This window comes from Choristoneura fumiferana, chromosome 8 (assembly GCF_025370935.1).
Source record: "Choristoneura fumiferana chromosome 8, NRCan_CFum_1, whole genome shotgun sequence".
Taxonomy (NCBI): domain Eukaryota; kingdom Metazoa; phylum Arthropoda; class Insecta; order Lepidoptera; family Tortricidae; genus Choristoneura; species Choristoneura fumiferana.
Window position 1 is genome coordinate 2,101,991 of NC_133479.1, and position 9,958 is coordinate 2,111,948.

General features: G+C 38.8%; 1 protein-coding gene across 1 annotated transcript; it reads left to right on the top strand.

Moving 5' to 3' along the window:
* Window positions 1–6,491: 6,491 nt before the first annotated feature.
* LOC141429980 (uncharacterized) lies at window positions 6,492–9,154 on the top strand. The gene is made up of 2 exons (XM_074090510.1): window positions 6,492–8,230; window positions 8,471–9,154. Exons 1-2 carry the CDS (start codon window positions 6,707–6,709, stop codon window positions 8,549–8,551), a joined length of 1,605 nt encoding a protein of 534 aa, XP_073946611.1. The 5' UTR covers window positions 6,492–6,706; the 3' UTR covers window positions 8,552–9,154.
* Window positions 9,155–9,958: the final 804 nt, after the last annotated feature.

Below are 9,958 nucleotides of genomic sequence, written 5' to 3' on the forward strand. Positions count from 1 at the left end.
GGCGAGATCACGAGAGACGATCCGCTAACAACATTATAGAAAAAAAAATCTAAACTGTGGTTGAAATTTAGAAGACCATCGATTTACTATAAACCCAACCTTCGACTTCTACATAATAGCTGTCGCCCGCGATTTCGTCTGCAAAGAATTCGTTGATCGCGTGCGCACCTGCGAGAACTAGCTATGTATACAATTTTCTGGGATATAACTATTCTATGAAAGACTTCCAGGGTCTTAAACTACCTTCTCCATATCAAATTTCTGCCATATTGGGTCAGTCAGTGGTTTACTCGTAAGCGTGAAGAGGCAGTGGGCAGACAGTGTTACTTTACTTTCGCATTTATAATAGTATTACAGTAAGGATAATAATATATTATTATTAGTACTTTTCAAACGATAAAATCAAATCTTACCTACCTAGGCTACCTACTAGTTCTTGCCCAAGTTCAAATATAGATACTGTTTTTGTAAGAAAATTACGCTCAGAAATACTTACTATGTTGTGAAATATGTTAACCTTATTAAAATCTACATATATGTACTTTCATCTGATCTGTTCTTTTCAAACCTATACCTCTCTATTCCTAACCTAACCTGCATAACTCATAACTGAAAGAAAATCTCAAGCATGTTGTGTAGAGTGGCTGGTGGGTAGAGGTGAATATTTACACGTAGATAATTTTCTGAAGATATTCAGATCAATGCGATCACTAAGATCCTACTAAAAAGCAACACGCGTCCTAAAAAAAAAAAAACACTAATTGATCGCTGAAACCGCGAAAGCCGTAAACTTCAAACCAATTGATACATAAAACGAAAACACCATGACGTGTGCTGACTCAAAATCCATTCACCTCTACCGCAGTGGGAAGCGCCCGGTGACTCAAAGAGTTTCGCCGCGCTACCGGAAAAAACCTGCAAAAAACTCCCTATTCATGCCTACGTCTTTATTTCTAAGGTCACAGCACAATTCAGTTTTTCTTTAAGCTTTGTGATTCTGTAAACTATCCGCATCCACGGAGTAATCAGTAATTACTTAACCCATTTGTTCGTACGCATAATAATATGTATAATACCTACAGGCTACAAGTGAACGATTGTCCTAGTCTTGTGATAGTCTATCGGGTGCAGCGATCACTTCGTGAATGAGGTCTATGTAGATTACATCCCCGTATCACCTATACTACCTGTTTATCTAGTGTTTTAAGCTTTAGCGATTTTCAAACTGGTAGCACACTCGGCCCTTAATCACGACTCAAATTCGGCCACATTGTTGTTGTCTTTATGTATACTCGTAACCACGGCCGAGCCGGCGAGTTATTTGACTAAATTATTTTTACAATAAGTGACATAATTATATTTTTTACTCGGTTCCAAGCACAAACCTTTAACTATGAGCCTGCGGCCACCTTACCGCGCGGTGTCGTAATGTAAATAAAATAGCGCGGCGTCGGAGAACGGCATTTTGCCGTTAGATATAGATTATAGGCTACATATGTACCACAGATTTTAGGGTGCGTCAAGTGCCGCAATCCGTTGCCGCGCGGTTTCACGATACGACGCCGCGGCGTAGTGATATGGCCAGGCCCTATGAATCGCTATAGTACCTACTTGGAGAATTTGGAAGATGCCTATACCATTGAACTCACTGGGTGGGTATGGGTAAAGACAGTTCTTGAAGTTTTCAAGCAAACGTATGACGCAGTTTTATGTTACGCAAAGCTACGCGGTTTGACCACTAGTACTTACAGGTAATATTAGTAAACAATAAAACCGTAGCCACTACAATACCTACTTAGTCATTATTGAGGATACTTCGCATGAATTTGCAAAGTACTAACCTTGGCCCGCGAATTGGAAAGTACCTAGGTACATTTTATTCATATTAGTAATCTTTAATTTCATGCTATAGCCAAGCTCAAGCTCCGTACGAAAAGCTCTTGCTTTATAAATGCTAGCACTAAATAAAACTTCTCTTAGTCTTGCTGTTATCCTTGGGTTGTGGTGCTCACCATCCGGCGACACATCAGTGGCATAACGTAACGACTCAACTCCCCAGATTGACTAAAAATTTTACGTGACGTCAGTGTTCTTAAGTATGACAAAGGCTTTGTACTTACAACTACGAAGTGTTGCGTCCTACCGAAGACATTATGTACTTTCACGCTTCCTTCACCCTCCGGGTTGTTTAACGAAAATGTTCAATCCAGGTTGCAGTGACTGTGTTCTATCTGGTCTTCTAGAAGTTATGTGAAGAAATAAGAACAAAATCGACTTCTTTATTATTTGTTTATAAAATTATACTGCACCAATCTCGATTCAAAGATCAAAGGCAGTATGTGATATTTTCTACCCGGAACAATTTTCAGTTGAGACCCATAAACAAACACGTGGCATTATAAATCAAAAATTGATTGAGTCGTAAAAAAATCGAAGTGATCTCAGTATGATTGCCAGTTATTTTAGATACTGAAGGAGCTGCTAAAATTCGATAGGAAGTTGTTTACAGTTCACTTTTAGCGCTTTTAGCTTATGTACATGTTTGTCGATACGATGTGTTAAACGCACGTTTAACAGGGTTTTTTAAGACTCAAGACAATTACAAGCGTGAAAATATGCCAAAATTCCTCCAGAAAAGAAAGTGAGCAGCTAGCTTGCGCTCAACTTGGCGCAGACCAGGAGCACTGCCGTGCCCCCTGATAATGGCATGGTCGGACCATGATGGTCCTTTATGTTATGAGATATCTCCATCTCAGAACAAATATCCCAAAGCGCTCATTAGCCTAAGTCGAACCCAAAAAGGGACAAAGAAAGATAACATCAAATATTATTTTTTATTCATATTTAATACTATTTTTTTTTGTTTCTGTTGTAATAGTCTGTTGTGTATTTAGTTTAAAAACTCGTGCGGCTTGACGAACGTGGCACTCCACTGCTACGACCACGTATTGGATTTATAAGCTGGAGCTCTAGAAATTGAAATCTAGGTCGGAATAGGGGTCCTGGCAGACATTCTCCTGCCAGGGCAAGCAGCACTACTTTAAATGCCGACAGCAGCGCCTCTTACCGGGTCCAACTGCGTTTCCAAACTATCCACGAATCTATTGAAATATACACAAAGTTTCATCCGTATTGGTCGAGCCGTTTAGAAGGAGTTGACAAAGTTCTGTCGCCCAGGTACTGTAATTTATTACGTGATTAAGTAAGATCCTAACTAAATACATAATTACACACACGTCACACACCCTACATTCATCATCATCCCAGCCTATATACGTCCCACTGCTGTGCACAGGCCTCCTCTCAGAACAAGAGGGCTTGGGCCATAGTTCCCACGCGGGCCCAGTGCGGATTGGGATCTTCGCACGCACCATTGAATCGCTTCGCAGATTATACACCCTACATTATTATAAAAAAATCAGTTTAAATAGTGCAAGTCTTCGAATTGTGTTAATATCGCGAATTAATTGTTACAAAAAAAGACGTAAGCTTACGTGCTTGCACCAAGATTGTCACGATTCTCCAATGAAGATACTATTTTACAAGCTTTTATTTACTTGTAACTTACAATGTGTTTGTGCGGGGACAAATCTTACAAGTTAAATTTGACCCATATCCAGTGGTCAGATTGACTTGAAAATTGGCATACCTACATAATTATGTAAATCTGGTGAAACACAACAGCAGTTTAGCCATTGTTGTGGTAAAATTCAATTTTATTGATTCAACTTGTTACACGTGGATCGATAGGCACACGGCCTGTTTTTAGGGTTCCGGAGCCAAAATGGCAAAAACGGAACCCTTATAGTTTCGCCATGTCTGTCTGTCTGTCCGTCCGTCCGCGGCTTTGCTCAGGGACTATCAATGCTAGAAAGCTATAATTTTGCACGAATATATATGTAAACTATGCCAACAAAATAGTATAATAAAAATAAAAATAATATTTTTTTCCCATAGACGTAAAGTGGGAGTGCTTTTTTTTTCTCATCCAACCCCATAGTGTGGGGTATCGTTGGATAGGCTGCTGTTGTTGATCCGGCTAACGCCATAGTCAATCAATTACATAATCAATATCTGCTAAACATGTACTTATTTGCCATTTTTTTAGGGTTCCGGAGCCAAAATGGCAAAAACGGAACCCTTATAGTTCGCCATGTCTGTCTGTCTGTCCGTCTGTCCGTCCGCGGCTTTCCTCAGGGACTATCAATGCTAGATAGCTGTAATTTTGCACGAATATGTATGTAAACTATGCCGACAAAATAGTATGATAAAAATATCAAAAAAAAATTTTTAGTGTAAGTACCTCTCATAGACGTAAAGTGCTGGTTTTTTTTTCTCATCCAACCTTGTAGCGTGGGGTATCGTTGGATAGGTCTTTTAAAAGTATTAATCATTAGGGGGTTGCTAAAACGATTTTTCGATTCAGTGATTTGTTTGCAAAATATTCAACTTCAAAGTGCAAATTTTCATTAAAATCGAGAGCCATAAAATGTAAACCGGTGGGTGGATAATTTTGAACAAATTCAGAATGGTAGTAAGTATATCAAACTGCTTATAAAAGTTTGCTTGAGAATTATTAGTAGTTTAAGAGTAAATAGCAGAATAAGGTATAAAATTTACCTAAACTAGAAAAATATTACTCATTTTTTTCGTAATGGCTACGGAACCCTATTTTGGGCGTGTCCGACACGCTCTTGGCCGGTATTTTCTTCATTTGCAACATGTGTGGCCAGTCCCAAATCAGCGGTGGCAATACTAGCAATAGCAAATTAGCAACCAAGGTTGTTATGGATCTAGCAAAGATTTATTCGTGTTTGAATGACGCAAACCAAAAGAAAGCGGGATTATATCATCGATTCGTGTATTTTGTGTATGGATGAGCGGTACGAGATATCACAGAATCATAAGACGTGGTTTGTATCTAATATTTTTTTGTAACGAAAATGTATTGCGTTTTGCGGCATTTTAACTCGCATATATTAGCTGACCGAGGTACTATGCCAATTAGTCATTTTATACATTAGTAATGAAATGAATTGAAATTTGAAATATTTTTTTTTGGACCGACAGGTACCTACATAGTTTCGCCATGTCTTCAAGTAAAAATTGAAAAAAAAAAATGGAGTATACTTTGTGTGGTTTTTTTTTCTTGTCTAAAGCCGTTGTCTTCCAAAAGCATTATAGGATTGCCAAGATCATTTTTCTGGGTACCTACTTACGAAAGCCCAGCCTATATACGTCCCACTGCTGAGCACAGGCCTCTTCTTAGAATGAGAGGTCTTGGTTGGGCCGTAGTTCCCTCGCGGGCCCAATGCTGATTGGGAACTTCACACGCACCATTGAATTGCTTCGCAGGTTTGAACAGGTTTCCTCACGATATTTTCCTTCATTGTAAAGCTCGTGGTAAATTTTAAATGTAATTTTGCATATGAATTTCGAAAAACTCAGAGGTGCGAGCCGGTGATTGAACCCACGATCCTCTGCTTCAGAGGCGATAGGTCAAACCACTAGCCCACGACCATCCACATCCACCACGGCTTTTTCTAGGCAGGTACTTGTCTAGTTTTAATTGTAAACCCGATGCGTCTATAGTTTGTTCTAATCTAAGCAAATTAAAATTTGACCAATGCGTGACAATGCTAACGCTGCGCCCCGCCGTGCAGTCTGCTTAGTCCGTTCCGTGTTCGTGTTACACTTTTCCTATTAAATACGCCGAATGTTCTTCTGCATTAAATCCCATGTCGATTTACAATACAATACAATACAAAATAAATACTCTTTATTGTACACCAGAAATAGTAAGCAAAAGCTTGCAAAGTACCCTGAGATCAGAGAGAAGACAAAGCCGTGTCGAATTGAATGATCTAACAATAACTTGAAGACATTAGAAAGAAAGAAAGAAAGAAAGAAAACATTTATTCGTGACATTACATGACGTAAAGTGACAAGGATAAGAAGGTTCCCTCTCCATTAGGTTCCCTCATGGACATATGACCATTATTCAAACCAGTTTGCCCAGAGCAAGCAAGGAGGGCGAAGCGCCATAACTAGAATTTACTGAGTGATTTACTATTCGCAAACTTGGGGCTATCCGGGGCATGGGGGCAAGTCTGGGGAATCAGGGGATCACGTGGTTGTAATATAGTTATTTTGTCACGTAGGATATTATGGGTATGGGGTGGGGTCTTGCAGTTTTACATAGGGAGAATGAAGGGGATTGAATAAATTTAAAGACGGCTCCAAATTATAGGAGGTTGAGAATAGGATGAATGACTTCGAGAAAAGAATGGTACGGCCGTGCCTTTGTTTTGCTCGACTTGGCGGGGGCACTTTCGTGCCCCCAGATGTATGACTTTTAGGCTTCAGTATCATAGAATTGCATGCCAGGTGTTGAAACCTGTGATTGTGATGCATAAAAAATGTTTTAAATTAAATATACTGTTTCGGAACACTGCCATAGTTCCTTTGCCTATCTGTGGTAGATGCATGTCTAGCGAGTTGTGATTGTGACATTAGAGATTCGGGATTGCGCCTATAATTATAATTGCAATGTAAATGTGGAATCAATAGTCAAATGAGTAAAGACTTCAGTATTAATTTCTGTGTCGTATTATTATATTTCATAACACAGAAACATGGTGTCAGAGTGAATCAAGTCAAGTAAAAGCAAATATAATAATTATCTATATAACATTGCCGGTGCAAGATGGAGAGTGAGGAACTGAAGCTAATTCTTAAGCAACAAACTGAAATAATGGCTACTATGCAAAGCCAAATGAAAATGCTACAGCAACAGATGACAAATAAGCCGGGCAGTAATGAAAGCGATACTAAGAGTCGTGTCAATGTTCCCTGGCCGCAACCTTTGGAGGTTAACTCGGGCGAGCCGAATGAAAACCTAAGTTTTTTTAAAAATGGATGGACAAACTATTGCCTAGCTACGGGTATGAATAAATGGGGTGAAGATAAAATGGAGTTGAAAGCAGGACTTCTCATTAGTGCGATTGGGAGTGCGGCCATGAAGAAATATATGGAATTTGGTTTAACAGACGAGGAAAAGCGATCAGAGGGGTCAATTTTACGCAAAATGGATGAAACGATTAAGAAAAAGACCAATATTATTTATTGCAGGTATATTTTTAATGCCCGGAACCAATTACTAGAAGAAAGGTTTGAAGATTATCTCTTAACACTTCGAAAGTTAATAAAACCCTGTGATTATGGTGACATTGAGGATGAAATACTACGAGATCGTATAGTAGTGGGCATAAAGGATAACGAGGTTAAGAAGGAGCTGCTTAGGGAGGCAGATTTGAAGCTAGAGTTGACCATTAGTATCTGCCGGTCAGCGGAAACAGCGGCAGAGCAGCTGACAACACTTCAGAGCTCTGAATGTGAAGTAAATGAGATAAGTAAAGTTAAAAAGTATGCTAAAGAAGCTCAGTTGTGTAAATTTTGTGGACAGAAACATATTTTTGGACGAGACAGATGTCCTGCTTATGGAAAAAGGTGTGAGGCATGCAAAGGCCGAAACCATTTCAAGCTGGTCTGCAAGAAATTTCGTCATCCTCGTACAATTAAAGAGGTGAGAGAAGAGTATAGCTCCTCAGAAGAAGAAACAATCATAAAAGCTATACGAGCTAATGAAAGGTCAGGACATACAGAGGCTGAACTATTATTTAAAATAAGAGGAAGGTGGGTTCCTGTTTTCTGTACTCTGGATACAGGAGCACAGGTGTGTGTAATGAGTATAAAAGACTACAAGAAGCTTACGGGGTCAGAAGACGTGTCAAATCTCACTATGCCATCACATAAGTTAAAGTGCTACAATGGGTCAGAGCTGGTTGAATTTGGAGTGGCGCAATTTGAGTGTTTAAGAAATAATAAACTTTACAAAATTGAGTTCCATATTGTAGAGGCAAGCCATGAGCCTCTTCTTTCTGAAAATGCTTGTTTGTCCTTGGGTCTAATAAAGTACTGCAACTCTGTTAATTCTGGCAACATTAAGGACAGGGCTAAGGCTGTTGAATTATTTAAAGAATACAGTGATATATTTCAAGGCTATGGCAAGCTTCCAGGTGAAGTTTCACTGGAGATAGATGCATCAGTGCCACCACGCATACAGTCAGCACGAAGAGTTCCTATGGCAGTACGAGAGAAGCTTAAAGAGGAGTTAGAGCAGCTAGAAAAGGATGGTATTATAGTACAAGAGATGCAGCACACTGATTGGGTAAATAATATTCTGATTGTAAATAAAGATTCCAAATTCCGTATTTGCCTGGATCCTATTCCTTTAAATAAAGCTTTAAAAAGACCCAACTATCAATTCACAACATTAGACGAGATGCTCCCGGAACTCGCTAAAGCAAAAGTTTTTACAACAGTAGACTAAAAAGGGATTTTGGCAGCTGGGTCTGACAGAAGAGAGTAGCAGATTAACCACTTTTTGGACGCCTTTTGGCCGTTTCAGATGGCTTCGGCTGCCCTTCGGACTCTGCTCATCACCGGAGATATTCCAGCAGAAGTTATCCAGTCTGCTCAGTGGGCTTAAAGGAGTTGAGATTATAGCAGATGATATCCTAATTTATGGAGTGGGTGATTCTACAGAAGAAGCCATAGTTGATCATAATATAAAATTGGAAGAATTATTTAAAAGGCTGCGAAAGATTAACTGCAAGCTGAACAAAGATAAGGTACATCTCTTGCAATCTTCTGTTAAATTTTATGGACATGTTTTGACAAATGAAGGAGTAAAGGTGGATGAGTCCAAAGTGGTTGCTATAAAAAATATGCCTACTCCAGAATCAGCTAAGGACGTCCTAAGGTTCTTAGGTATGGTAGGATATCTGGGTAAATTTATAAAAAATCTTAGTTTCCAAGCTAATAATCTCAGAAAACTTACTAGAAAAGACACTGAGTTTCATTGGTCCCAAATAGAAGAAATGGAATTTAAAAATATTAAGAAAATTATAACAGAACTGCCCACATTGAAATTCTTTGATGTAAATAAAAATGTTAGTATAGAATGTGATGCAAGTGAGTTTGGATTAGGGGCAGCTCTGTATCAAGACGGTCAAGTGATTTGCTTTGCTTCTCGCTGCTTGACGCCTACAGAAAAAAGATACGCTCAGATAGAGAAGGAAATGTTGGCAGTTGTTTTGCATGCACAAAGTTCAACCAATACATTGCAGGCAAAGGTAAAGTGACTATTAATACCGATCATAAGCCTCTTGTTAATATAATGAAGAAACCACTTACGGATGCCCCAAAACGCTTGCAGATGATGTTAATGACTCTCCAAAATATAATGTTGAACTACAGTTCATACAAGGAAAAGACAATCATGTAGCGGACACTCTTTCTCGAGCACCTATAGTAGAGCAGTCAGATACTGTATATGACTTAGAAAGCGAGTTAAGTCACAAACAGATATTTAAGCTAATCAGCGAGCACTCAGTGGTTACATTTCTCAAAATATCAGACAAACTTATAATGAAAATTAAAGAAGAGACTGAAAAAGATCAAAACATGCAGATTATTATTGACTACATTATAAACGGATTTCCAAGGTACATATCTGACTGGCCTATTGAGCTTAGAGCTTTGTATAAATTCAGCCAAGAGCTGTCAACAAAGGATGGTCTGATATTCAGAAATGATCAGGTACTCATTCCAACAAGACTAAGAAAAATAATGACAGAAAAGGTTCATGTCAGTCACAATGGAATATCTGCTACACTCCGTCTAGCCAGAGAAAATATCTTTTGGCCTGGTATGACTATAGATATTAAAGAGTATGTAGGAAAATGTACATTTTGCGCCCAGAATGCAGTGTCCCAAGAAAGACAATCTTTAATAAGCCATGAAATACCTATCTACCCATTCCAATATGTATCTATGGATGTATTTTCAGTTGGCAATTTAAAATTTTTAGTCACAATTGATCATTACTCGGATT

What these genes read in the sequence shown, in the direction of transcription:
- LOC141429980 (XM_074090510.1), top strand. Translation starts at nt 6,707, where the DNA reads ATGGAGAGTGAGGAACTGAAGCTAATTCTTAAGCAACAAACTGAAATA. An exon ending in AGATGCAGCACACTGATTGG is followed by an intron (nt 8,231 to 8,470) that starts GTAAATAATATT and finishes TGGCCGTTTCAG; the next exon opens with ATGGCTTCGGCTGCCCTTCG.